The following is a 13,672-nucleotide window of genomic DNA, read 5'->3' as shown; positions in this document are numbered from 1 at the left end:
CTCCCCACACACTTAATTTTGAGTTTTCTTCCTTTTGTTTCCCCACTGAGTTCAGTTCGTGTTGCCCAGCTACTCTCGGGATTGGGAGTTGCCTTGGAGTGTGGCAGACCTAAGGTTGACAATCTCTCTCTCCCAGCAGCAGTGAAATGCCAGTAACTCCTCAGCTAGTGGTGGCATTTCAAGAGCACCTCCCCTCCCTTACCATGCTGTGATTTTTGTCTGGCTTGGGTTTGCAAACATCTTATGCACATTGTCACAATTGCTGTGGACTCGTATGTGTGTCTGCCCTGCTGTGTCTGGAAAGCAAGGTTTCATTGAAGTCACCCAGCACCTCTGGCTCTTGGAATCCATCCTTGTGCCCCTTCTTTGGAGAAGTTCCCTGAACTGTGGGAGAAAGGGTGTGATGGTGTGACTCATTTAGAAACGAGCACTCCACAGTCTCTTATGCGCCACACTTTGACCAGATAAGGACACTTTGTGTCCATTGTCTTCTACTTCAAGAAAAAGCTTCTCTGAAGGGTTGCAACCATAGCACAAATGCTGTGGGAGTTATCAGCTCCTTTCTGATTGTCTCCAACCCGCTCTCCACAAGGTGGAGTTTGCGCCTGGCACTGTTAAGGAGCTAAGAACATTTGGCTAGACATGTTGCAGGTCCTAGAGGAGAAACTAATACTATTATTCTCCCTCTACTGAGTCTCACTCTGGAAATAAGACTGAGGACATAATCTGTGGTAGTGGGGGTCAGAGAGCTCTGCCTAAAGGAGCACAGGAGAACCCTCCTTCAGGGAAGCACAAAACAGGTCCTGGGAGTGTGAATTGAGGGCAGTGTCCTGGTGATATGCTTGCTAGGACTTTTGAATACACAAGTCTATGGGTATAGTAGTAGGTCCTTAGGAGTCATTTTAAGGATGTGTATTCCCCCTAGGACCTATAACCTATCTATCCATATACTCTTGACCCCATAAACAAAGCCAGGCCTAAGTTCCACCTCGTGAATTGGACATTAGATCCAGTCAAAAAATAGTTGGTAACTCCCATATCATTCCTGACACTGTTGCAGCAGTTGGCAAAATCTTGTCAGGCAATCATTTAAATAAAATAATTTTTGAAAAAAAAAAAAAAACCCTACTTGTTGGGCTCAGTAGAAGGCACTTGCCGCCAAGCTTGGAGATTTGTTTTTAATTCTCAAACCCACATGGCAAAAACAGAGAATTATAACCAGATATAAACGGTGACTCACCAATAAGATTAGGGTATTTTATTAAGGAATTTGCCTTACTTACTGAGCACCTAGCCAGTCAGCAGGATACATAGTAAGCAGCACACGCCGATAAGGCAGGGACCAAGAAGGGCTCACCATGTGGGTTCTTTAACCTTTAAACCTCTTCCGGATCACCAGGAAGTAGACTGTGTAGACTGTATGCTTTAAAGAACAGGAGTAGGAGCTGAGACAGAGGCAGGTGGATCTCTGTGAGTTCAAGGCCAGCCTGGCCTACAGAGCGAGTTTTAGGACAACCAGGGCTACACAGAGAAACCCTATCTTGAAAAACAAGCAATAATGAAGAAGGAGGAAGAGAAGAAAAAGGAAAGAAAAGGAAGGAAGGAAGGAAGGAAGGAAGGAAGGAGGGAGGGAACCCACTGGGGAGGTTGAGGCAGGCAGCTGGTTGAGCTTTCTCTCCACAGATGAGCTTCCCATGGCTGAGCTTTGCTTCTTTTTCCAATGGCAGGAATTTTTCTATTATAAGAAAAACATAGTGATGGCTGTTGGAGGTGGTGTATTTCTAGCTGTCCTCAAAGTCATGTGTTTTAAGTCTTAGAGTGTTTCACTGTCTGCTTTCCTCCTTGTCACAGAGTTAGGGGTCCAGCCCATCCCTAGACAGGGGCCTTGGAAGCCACTTGACATAAACATGCCTAGATCTGAAGGGAAGAGGACTTGCAGAACCATCCTCACAGTGAACTTAAATGGCATATGACAGTTTACTAATATACTGTGTGTTATGGGTGCTAGACAAACATTTTACAACTAAACTGCATTCCCAGCTCAAAGTCCACATTCTTAACCACTTCAGTATGTACAGTCTGGCAAGGACCGAATCAGTAAACACCACTTTAAAACCAGTGTATCCCCATTAATAGGTACTGAATAGTACCTTGAATTAATATTATTTTACCTCCTCATAACTGAGTCCATGGATACTGCCCACAATATAAAGAAACAAACAAAAATATGGACCCATGACTATGGAAATTGAATGTCTCTGTGCCGGCTCTAACTCAACTTGCTAGGGCCACTTAGGATAAGTGAAGCCTTTAAGATTTTTAGAGAAGAGCTTGCAACAGAGTTTTCTGGATTTCAAGGGTGAGGCATGTTTTGTGCTGGATCCCAGCTTACGTTGCTGTTTTCAGAAGCCAAGTGGACTCAGAACACTGTAAAACAATGCCAAGAGCAAAGGAAAGAAAACAAAAGCCCAAAGGGGATCCCCCATTGGTGGTTCCCGTTCTTCAGAAGTTCCTGAAGACATACCAGAAGCACTGCTTACTGTCTCGGACGTCCCTGTGTCCTGCCATCCAAAGGGACCTAAAGAACAGCATCGACAGAGACCAGATCCTCAGGAAGGTGAGTGGGGGGCATCTGTCCTTTTCTGAAATAGACTCCCAGGGGTTCCGTCCTCAGGCCCAAAGCCCACTCTCCCACCAGCTCTGAACTGCCTGACAGAGACATCCACAGCTTTGCTCACGGAACACAAAGGGCCTGCTCCACTCTTCTGCCCCCACCCAACCCGTGCACCTACTCCCCACGACTGCCAGAATGTGTTGGCGGGAGGGGAACCTGGAATGAGTCCACAAAACTTTACCTAATATCTCCTTCTGGAGTTCCTCTTTTAGCCCTTCTGACTCTGGCCACTCGGAGTTACACCCTCCTCCATCTAGCCTCTCTTCCCACCTGTTCCTCCCCGCTCACCTCATCCGCCCTCCAGGTTTTTCTAGTCCCTTCTTTTTCCAGTTTCTACCAAACATTCCCACACATATCTCCGTGTTCCGGTGAGGGGTTTCCCACAACCATTCTTTTAAAAAGTTCTATGTATGTGTATGTGTATGCCTGGTTGTCTATATGTGCACCACACATGTGCAGGTGCAGGCAGAGGCCAGATGAGGCCATCAGATGCCCTGGGACTGGAGCTGCCCACTGTGGGTGCAAGAACCAAACCCCAGTCCTGTGCAAAAGGAGCAAGTGCTCTTAACTCCAGCCCCACGATCATCCTTTTGTGGGGCAAAATAATATTGATTAATTTTTTAAGATTTTATTTTTTATTTATATATATATGGGGGGGAAGGTGTACCTATGAGTGCAGGTATTTATGGAGGCCAGAAGAAGGTCCCCTGGAGCTGGAGTTACAGGACACTGTTAGCTGCCCAACATGCTCTTAGCCGTTAAGCCATCTCTCAAGCCCACTAATTAGTTTTTGGTTTTACTATAGTTCTCATAATTAACCTTCAACAAACTTTTTTATTGCAAGTCTCATCAGAATGCAATTAAATCCCCATTCAGCATGAATCTGTGGTAGACAAAACTAAAAGAGCTGTGCAAGTTGGAAGCATGCTCCCATGGGGTTCTCCATTTTGATTATGAATATCATTAAGAGCCTTGGGAGGGGCTGGAGAGATAGGTCAGCAATTAGGAATACTTGCTGCTAGCTAGGCAGTGGTGGCACACACCTCTAATCCCAGTACTAAGGGGGCAGAGGCAGGGGGATCTCTGAGTTTGAGGCCAGCCTGGTTTACAGAGTAAATCCAGGACAGCCAGGGCTATACAGAGAAACCCTGTCTCCAAAAAAAAAAAAAGAAGAAAACAAAAAAACTTGCTGCTTGAATAGCATACCAAAATTGGTTCCCAACACCCACATGGGAGCTCCTATAACTCCAGTTCCAGGAGATCCAATTCCCTCTTCCAGTCTCCAAGGGCACTGCACACACACACACACAGTCATACACACAAGCAGAACACTCATACGCATAAAATTAAAATAGGTACATCTTTAAAACTAAAAACTTGGGGCTGGAGAGATGGCTCAGTGGTTAAGAGCACTAGCTGCTCTTCCAGAGGACCTGGGTTCAATTCCCAGCACCCACATAGCAGCTTGTAACTGTCTGTATCTACGGTTCCGGGGGATCTGGCACTTTCATACCACTGCACATAAAATAAAGTTAAATAAATTCTTTAAAAAAAACTAAAAACTTTATGAATCAATCATTATTATTCTTATTATGCAAGATGCAATTCAATGGTTTTCCTGCCTATTTCCTAAAAAAAGAAGAAACAGCTGGTTGTACAAAATTAAATTGATTTGGTGACCTAATAGTGGACAGTAACCTGTAGTAACCCTCACCTATAGTGCCATGCGCTTGTCCTTGGCAGGAATACCCGTTGCACAGGTAGTGACTGCCTCAAACATTCATCCAGCCATCTGGTGGCAGTATTCCTTGTCCACACTTTCAGATGAATGAGTGTCTCTTTATGATGGCCACCTATAATTTTCTTACACTCCAGTTTATGCTTGTAAGAGCTGGCGACTCCACAACAAACCACCTGCCCGTTTCCTTAGAGCCTTTGCTCATGACCATTCGAGATGAGAGCTACACTCAGGGGAAGGAGATCTGCATCTGGGGCCTTCAGCTGACCAACCCTGAGATCGCCAGGCTCGTGAGTGTGGTTTTAAGTTTCTTCAAACCTTAAAATTAAAAACAAGCACACAACACCCTGTATTCCAGATGGAGTTTGTCTTATTTCTGACTTGGTATTATTATTGATATGCTGCAAGGTTTTTTTCTCATAAAAACAACATTATTTTAATGAAATTTCTCAAACTTATTTTAAATAAGTTTCTCATTTCAAATAAGCTAATAAGTCCACCTTTTTGATTGGTTGGGTTTGTTTTGTTCTGTTTTTGAGACAGGGTTTCTTTGTGTAGCTCTGGTTGTCCTGGAACTCTGTAGACCAGGCTGACCTTGAACTCAGAGATCCTCTTGCCTCTGCCTCCTGAGTGCTGGGTTTAAAGGTGTGCACCACCACTCAGCAAGTTCCATATGTTCAAGAAAATGTGGCAAATGACAGAATGAATATCCATAAACCCACCTCCCAGTTGTTACATACTCCTATTATATTTAATTTTTAAAGGTTTACTTACCTAACCTTATGTGTGTGAATGTTTCACCTGCAGGCATGTTAGATCCCTGTTAGATCCACTGGAGCTGCCATATGGGTAGTGAGAACTGAACCCAAGTCCTCTGCAAGAGCAGCAAGTGCTTTTAATCATTCTGCCATCTCTCCAGTCCCATAATATACTCTTTTAAATGAATAAAATACTGACCAATATAATAGCCAGAGCATCAATCACTTCTTTTACCCACCTACTTCCTCAAGGTGGCACCTGCCGGAGGTAGATTCGTATCCACCGTGCATACACTCACACTTTTAGCCATATGCATGCATGTTGTCTACGTAAGTATGATTTTATAAATCAGATTTTCACTCATATTATGTTGTCGAGAATCACCCATGTTTAGCCGGGCGTTGGTGACGCACACCTTTAATCCCAGCACTCGGGAGGCAGAGGCAGGCGGATCTCTTTGAGTTCGAGGCCAGCCTGGTCTCCAGAGTGAGTGCCAGGATAGGCTCCAAAGCTACACAGAGAAACCCTGTCTCGAAAAAAAAAAAAAAATCATCCATGTTCAATAATTTTAACCATTATTCTGTTACATATGCAATTATAGATTAACCTTTTTTTCAGAAATTGAAGTTCCCTTATTGCAAATAAGAGGAACTTCATTTATGGAAAAGGTGAATCAGCTAATTAAGACCAACTCTTTTGCTGAGAACTAGATAAACTTACATACATGTGCACATGCATGCATGTACTCATACATGATTCAAAGGAGGGTAGAGGTGGGGAGTGTCCCTGGGATACTTAATTTAGAAGAAGGTAGTTGAGAAACTTAGAAACATGACCAAGAATCCCAGCATGTGGGCGGCAGAGGCAGGAGGATCTCTGTGAGTTCCTGGCCAGCCTGGTTTCCATAGCAAGTTCCAGGCCACCCAGGGCTGCATAGTGAGGCCCTGTCTCAACAAAACAAAACACAGAAAGTTGAAAAGCTTGCTACTGGGCCTTCTCTTTTAGACTTTCCTTTCCCTGTTTACTTTGTGGCTCTCCACCCTGGGATTTCCCTTCATCAGCAACACCCACTGAAACCTGGAGACAATGCAGGCAGTGAGTTCAGAGGTGTTGAGGCCATGGAGGACCAAACTGGTCAGAAAGCAACGCTGGGTGATGGAACAGGATTTAGAACCCAAATAAAAGAAATGGTTTGCAGAAGAAAGGAAGAAAGAAGGAGGGAGGGAAGGAAGGAGGGAAGGAGAGGGGGAGGGAAGGAAGGAAAGAAGGAAGGAAGGAGGGAAGGAGAGGGGGAGGGAAGGAAGGAAGGAAGGAAGGAAGGAAGGAGGGAAGGAAGGAAGGAAAGAGGGAAGGAGAGGGGGAGGGAAGGAAGGAAGGAAGGAAGGAAGGAAGGAAGGAAGGAAGGAAGGAAGGAAGGAAGGACAAGACAAGACCTTTAGGAAAGAAGCCAGCGTTCATTTCCCTGCACCGAGGAGGAAGTGGAGAGAAACAGTCAAAGCCAGTGAAAAGGAAGAACCAAGGGCATGACGTCAGGAGGAATGCAGACTAGAATCACAAACAGCTACCACTGCAGGGCCACAGAAATAATGAAATCGAAGCCATGACCAAGTGACTATGAGGAGATGAAGCAACTGAATTTTCCACACTGTGAGAGGACTCCACACACAACAGCTACTTTGGAAGACTAACTTACAGTGTTTCCTGATTCCAAAGTTTATTCTGTTTTGTGGTGGTTGGTTGGTTGGGGGCTTTTTGTTTTGTGTTTTTTAGGGTCTCTCTCTCTCTCTCTCTCTCTCTCTCTCTCTCTCTCTCTCTCTCTCTCCCTGCCTTCCTCTCTCTCCTCTCTCACCCCAGCAATTCCAGAAGTCACCAGTAGACCAGGCTGGACTCAAAGAGATTTACCTGCCGCTGTCTCTCCAAGTGCTGGTATTAAAGGTGTGAGCCACCACACCTGGCTAGAGCCTCCAAATCCAGAGGTTACATCTCTAAGCCTTGAGAACTAGTGACCTATGGTCCAACTTTCAAAGCTGAGGCTGCCTGCTCTAGATGCTAATGGCAGAGACTACTGCTCTGGGCCTACAGTGCATCTCCCAACAGCCAGTTACAGGCCCCAACTTGCAGCATCTCAACTCTGAGCTCACTCAGACTTTTGCTTCTGCCCTCAGCTCCAACCTTGTGCTTCTCCCTTTCTGCTCTTAGCTTCTCTGCCATCCTAACATTTCACTTTTTGTAGGCTTAACTCCTTGTAGATTTACCCTGAGGCTCTGAAGCTTCACCGCCACCTGCTAAGAGTATAGCTCTGAGTTTGGGGTGTCAGAGCCCTCAACACCTGGTGGCTCTCTGTAACTCCTCACTGCCACTCTGAGGGTATGCTGGCAACTTTTATGTCAACTTGACACAGGCTAGAGTCCTCTGAAAGGAGGGAACCTCAACTCAGAAATTGCCTTCATAAGATTGGGCTGTAGGCAAACCTGTAGGGTATTTTCTTAGTTACTGGTTGATGGGGGAGGGCTCAGCCCATTGTGGGAGGTGCCCATCCCTGGGCTGCTGGTCCTGGGTTCGATGGAAAAGCAGGGTGAGCAAGCCATGATGAGCAAGGCAGGAAGCAGCATCCATCCAAGTTCCTGCCAGGACTTCCTTCAGTGATGACTACAATGTGGAAGTGTAAGCCAAATGAACCCTTCCCTCCCCAATTTGCTTTTGCCCATGGTGTTTCAGCACAGCAATAGTAACCCTAACTAGGGCACAGGGCTGGGAGCCCGGGGTTTTTGTCTGCCTTTTGTGCAGCAAGCTCTGCTCACTCCGGGGCGGGTGGGGCGGGGCGGGGACAGGGGGGGCGGGACAGGGACACACTAGCCTCACAGAAGCTCCTCCCATTCTTCTCATCATGCAGAGCAGTACCCGCCCTGTGGCCTTGGCTCAACTTTTCAATCTCAGCCATGGGATAATTTGAAATCCTAGCTCTGACCAACATGTCATTACCTTAAAAGGCCCTTAGCCTTCCAATCTACCCAAGCCCCTTCAAGGCTTCTGTTCCAAGCCGGTTGTAATTGCCCAAAGGTGGCCTCGTGCCAGCCCACAATTTAAAGTTTTAAATGCTCTTCCCTTTCAAGCAGGGATTTAACCATCACTGGTATCCTTGGTTACCACAAAAATGACCTGTCTGTGGCCCTCTCCACTCTGGAGCCGCTGCTGCGGGGACTGTAGATGCTCGGGTACAGCCCAGTTCAGCGGCAGCTTCCATAGCAGCTACCGGTTTGCACCGTTCACTTCTGAGCAGACCTTGGAAGTGAGAATGTCTAGGCCTAGGAACGACAACGAAGTTCTAATGGTTTTTATCTCGTGCCAAAGGGGTCACACACCACACCTCTCTACTGAAAAGAGCGCAGACACACGAGGCTACATTTCCTCATTAAGAAATCAGCGTCTCAGGGCCAGTGAGATGGCTCAGCACGGGAAGCACTTGCTGCTTAGGCTTAATGACCTGAGCTCACTCCCTAGTGTTCGGTTGGAAGTTCGATCCAAGAAGCCCCATTTCTCTCTCCAAACCCAACCTCAGAGAATCAACACCTACACGGTATTTAAGCTCTCTCCTTTAGCTCAACCCCTTCCTCCACCTCGATCTCTGAGTGTCACCCAGGAGGTGCTTTGCTTTCGTCTTTTCCTTTTTAATTCGGCTTGATCTGGCTTACTGCAGTGGTGGAGAAAACTTTTATCGGGGTACAGGAAACCTATTACCCAGAACCTACAGAAAGAAGGGAGAAAAGAACCAACTCCAACACACCCACTAATAAATTAAAAAAAAAAAAAAACAAAAAACAAAAACTTTTGACTTATCCAGGCCTGGCAAGATGGCTCAGTGGGGTAAAGACACTTGATAAGCAAGCCCGAGTTCTAGCCCCAGATTCTATGCAAAAATTAAGAAAGAGAATCACTCCACAGCGTCATTTTTCTGGCCTCCACATCCATGCCACAGCAGGCACGCATCCCTCCGCCACAAGACAGTAGTCAATCATTTAAGATGGCTGTCAGCATCACAGGCTGTGTGGCTGAAGCAACCGCTACTTCTGGAGGCTGAAGCAAGGGTGTCAGCAAGGATTTCTTCCTCTGTCATCACAGGGTCCTCTTCTTGTGAGGACACTAGTGGAATCAAGTTAGGGTTCATCCCAAGATCTCACCATAACAGGTGCCTTGACTCGGTGATACAGCCTTCTGAGATGCCTGGGTTAGTTCCTCAGTATATGAGTGAGGAAGTATTGTTCAAATACTATTAGCCCATAACACTTGCAGTGTATCTCATCACAGGACCTCATGTTTCTCATAGGACTCTTCAATGAATCTTTGTTTTAAAAAGGAAAACCCCCACCAGGAGTAATCCCAATACTTGGGAGGTAGAGGCAGGCGGATCTCTGTGAGTTGGAGGCCAGCCTGGTCTACAGAGTGAGTTCCAGTTCCAGGACAGGCTCCAAAGCTGCACAGAGAAAGCCTGTCATGAAAAACAAACAAACAAGCAAACAAACAAACAAACAAACAAACAAAAACCTCTTTATTTTATTTTTTTTTTTTTTTTTTTTTTTTTTTTTGGTTTTTCGAGACAGGGTTTCTCTGTGTAGCTTTGGAGCCTATCCTGGCACTTGCTCTAGAGACCAGGCTGGCCTCGAACTCACAGAGATCCACCTGCCTCTGCCTCCTAAGTGCTGGAATTAAAGGCGTGTGCCACCAACACCTGGGAAACCTCTTTTATTTCATGCTACATTTCGTGCTACAAGATGTAGAAAAAAAAAAAAAAAAAACATCTTGGAGGCAAAAATGTTGAGGTCATTGATAGGCTTGACTTGGGAATATATGAAAACAGAGCACATTAGTTGTCCTGATGGAAGTATTTTTTAATCTTCTAGGCTTTATTTCTGGAGTCAAAGGGGCACACCATTTGCCCACTTACCACCTTGGATATCATTAACTGCAAAATGGATCTGTGGTCTCTGGGGAGACTCGGGAAAGCTTTGCAGTTCAGCAGTTTACATTTCCTCGTCCTTGATTACTGCAAGTAAGGCTGAAAGTGGAGCTCTGGCAGGCTGGGCCCTCGACGGTGATAGCTGAAGGAAGGAGGGGGATGGGAGGACCAGGTTCTTGGGCCTCAGTGAGACAAGAAAGAGAGCCCTCAAGCCCTCCTCCCGTGCCCAAGTAAATGTTAGTGTTCCCATCTGTTCTTTCAACAAATGTTTGCTGAAGGTGAGTTTATGCATTACAGTACTGGGTGCTAAAGAAGATATAAATAAAAATCTACATTTTGCCAACTTGGCACAAGATAGGATCAGTTGGGAAGAAAGAACCTGAACTGAGAAAATGCCTCCTGGGACCTGGCCTGTAGGCAAGTCTATAGGGCTCTTTCTTGGTCAATGACTGACTGGAGAAGGCCCAGCCCATCATGCATGATGCCACCCCTGGGCAAGTGGTCATGGGTGTTTAAGAAATCGGGTTGAGCAAGCCATGAGGAACTAACCAGGAAGCAGTGTTCCTCCATAGCCTCTGGATTAGTTCCTACCCTAACTGCCCTGGATGATGGACTACAGGCTGTTAAGATTAAATGAGTCCTTTTCTTCCCAAGTTGCTTTCTTTGGTCATGGTATTTTATCATAGCAATAGAAGAAACCCTAAGACAGATCCCAAAAAAAGATATAAAAAGGAAGATACCAACATAGCCCACAGAATCAACTAACCAGAGCCCATAGGGGCTCCCAGAGACTGAACCTATGATTAGGAAGCTTGTATGGGTCTGACCTCCGTTCTCTGCATTTGTTATGGTTGTGTAGCTTGGGTTTCCTGTAGTACTACTAACAGTGGAAGTGGGGACTGCCTTTGACTCTTGCCTGCTTTGGGGACCCTTCTCCTCCTATTGGATTGCCTCATCCGGCCTTAATACGAGGGTAAGGTCCCAGTTTTATTATAACTTGATATGCCATGTTTGGTTGCTGTCCCTCGGAGGCCTGCCCTTTTCTGAAGAGAAAGGAGGAGGAGTAGATCTGGGGTAGAAGGGATGTGGTGGGTGGAAGGACTAGGAGGAGAGAGAGGGGGGCAAACTACAGTCAGGATGTAATATATGAGAAGAATAAATGAGGGGGAGGAGGAGGATAAGGAGGGGGAGGAGGAGAAGAAAGAAGAAAGAAAGAAAGAAAGAAAGAAAGAAAGAAAGAAAGAAAGAAAGAAAGAAAGGAAGGAAGGAAGGAAGGATACAAACAAGGTAATGCTGGTACCCAAAGGAGTCTTCAGAGTGGTAGAGCAGACAGGCTCTTCATTATACATAGTGCAAGGTAGAAAGTCTGAATGCCGCAGAAGATGCCCCATACATGTCCCATGTCCAAACAATGGAAAGCATGGCTCCTTGGGTGACAGGCCAGTCTTCACTGAGCCACAAGGAAGAAACAAAGCAACTGTTTCTGAGAACTGGGGCTTGACAGACCAGGGGACAGTCTGAGTGAGAATAATAACACCAGCAAAAAGTTTCTCTCTCTCTCTCTCTCTCTCTCTCTCTCTCTCTCTCTCTCTCTCTTCTCGCTCCTCTCCTCCTCCTCTTCCTCCTCCTCCTTCTCCTCCTTCACGTGTGTGTGTGTGTGTGTGTGTGTGTGTGTGTGTGTGTGTGTGTGCACCACAACACACATGTGGAGCTCAGCATTCTCCTTCCACTTTCCTAAGGGTGAGGTGGAACTCAGATCATCTGGCTTTCTGGCAAGCACATTCCCCTGCTGAGTGGTCTCAGCTACTCTACCAGCAGTCTTCAAGCCCTTACTATATGCAAAGCACACCACTAGGTTGCACTCATTTATTTATTCTCCTGTAGCCTCATGAGACAGGTCCCCATGCCTGCACTACTGACCATAAGGGAAGAGCATTGAAGGGCACTCAACGCTCAGGGTGGAGTCTGTATGTGAGCCCTGACTGTCGAATCAGCTCCCTGATGCTAGATGTCCTGGGGTCTCTCAGTTACTCAGGTCCACAGGCAATTACAGATTGCTTATATGAATGGGAGGAAGTTAGGGAACCTTTCTGATCTGTAATGAGATGACCTTGACTTGGATGGAATGAGTCTAGGACTCTGTATTCAGTCAAGTTTTGGGGGGCTTGTACTCAGAGGTGAGACATGATTTATGCAAGAGTGGACCTGCAGAGACACAGTCCCCTTTAAGAACTAGATTCTTCTCTGTGGGCTGTGGATGCCCCAGGCAAGATCCTTCTTGTCATTACTTTGTCCCATGCCTACCTCAGGTGTCAACACTCACTAATCACTTAGTTTTCTTGTTTGCTTTGATTTTTGAGACAGTGTCTCACAGTGTAGCCCACACTGGTCTTGAACTTCCAATTCCTCCTTCCTCTACTCTATAAATGATGGATGGGATTATAGAGTTAACAGTTGTCCTGGTTTGCTTTTTAATTCTGTGATAAAAACTAAAAGCAAAAGTCTGTCACTGAGGGAAGTCAGGTCAGGGACTTGGCTGGAACCTGAACTCAGGAACTGAAGGGATGCTGCCCACTGACGTGCTCTCCTGGCTTGCTCGGCTTGCTTCTCATTGTTGTTGTTGTTGTTTGGGACAGGGACTCTTTGTATATATAGCCTTGGCTGACATAGAACTTGGTAAGTAAACCAGACTTCCCCAAAACTCAGAGATCCTGAGTGTGCCTCTGCCTCCTGAGTGTGCTGAGATGAAAGGAACACACCATCCCTCCCAGCTCAGCTTGCTTTTTATACAACCTAGAACCACCTGCCCTGGGATATTACCACCTACAGTGGGATAGACCCTCCCAAATCAACCTTAGTCAAGAAAATGCCCCCATAGACTTGCCTATAGGCCAATCTGATGGAGGCATTTTTTCAGTTGGCATTCCCTCTTCCCAGATGACCCTAGTTTGTGTTATGTTGGCAAAACAAAAACAAAAAACAAAAATCCAAAATAACAAACAAGCAAACCAACCAACTCATTATACCAGAAAACCAAAAACCCAAACAAAAACTAGCCAGCATAACTCTTAGTTCCAGACCCAGCTCCAGCCCCAGCCTAACATTTACTTGTCAATGATTTAATAAAAAATTTGAGTTAGTTCTAAGCCAGTGGGACGTGGCACATGGAAGGCAGAAACAGGAAGATCTCCTCTAGTTCAAATCCAGCCTGACTAAATAGCAAGACTCGGTCTCAAAACAATAACATCACTGTCAACCCATTTCTAACATCTTAAAGTTCAAACCTTGACATTCCAGATTCCTTGCAGATACTACGTTAGCTCCCTGACCTTCAGTTCCCTGACCATGTGTCACCAGTCCTATCCAGCGGCTGTGGAATACTTGTGAGTCACTTTGCCAGCTAAATATTGTGCAACAGAAGGGATAAAAGGCTGGACTTCCTTCCCTACTGCTGCTGGGGCTTCCTAGACTCTGCCCACCACATGCGTCATCATGTTTGAATTGCCATGCCTATCTCGGTTCTACCTCAGCATTTGGAGCCTGTTCT

General features: G+C 45.9%; 1 protein-coding gene across 1 annotated transcript in view; it reads left to right on the top strand.

The window, feature by feature from the left end:
• Positions 1-2,414: 2,414 nt before the first annotated feature.
• Positions 2,415-13,672, top strand: part of LOC113835181 — a 32,295-nt gene continuing 21,037 nt past the window's right edge. Inside the window, exons 1-3 of the mRNA XM_035444230.1 lie at positions 2,415-2,617; positions 4,550-4,702; positions 10,070-10,218. Coding sequence (XP_035300121.1) covers positions 2,438-2,617; positions 4,550-4,702; positions 10,070-10,218 — 482 coding nt within the window. The 5' untranslated portion in view covers positions 2,415-2,437. The remainder of the gene's footprint in view (positions 2,618-4,549; positions 4,703-10,069; positions 10,219-13,672) is intronic.

The sequence above is a fragment of the Cricetulus griseus genome, chromosome 4 (assembly GCF_003668045.3).
Source record: "Cricetulus griseus strain 17A/GY chromosome 4, alternate assembly CriGri-PICRH-1.0, whole genome shotgun sequence".
Classification (NCBI taxonomy): Eukaryota; Metazoa; Chordata; class Mammalia; order Rodentia; family Cricetidae; genus Cricetulus; species Cricetulus griseus.
This window is presented reverse-complemented; position numbering and strand designations above follow the sequence as displayed.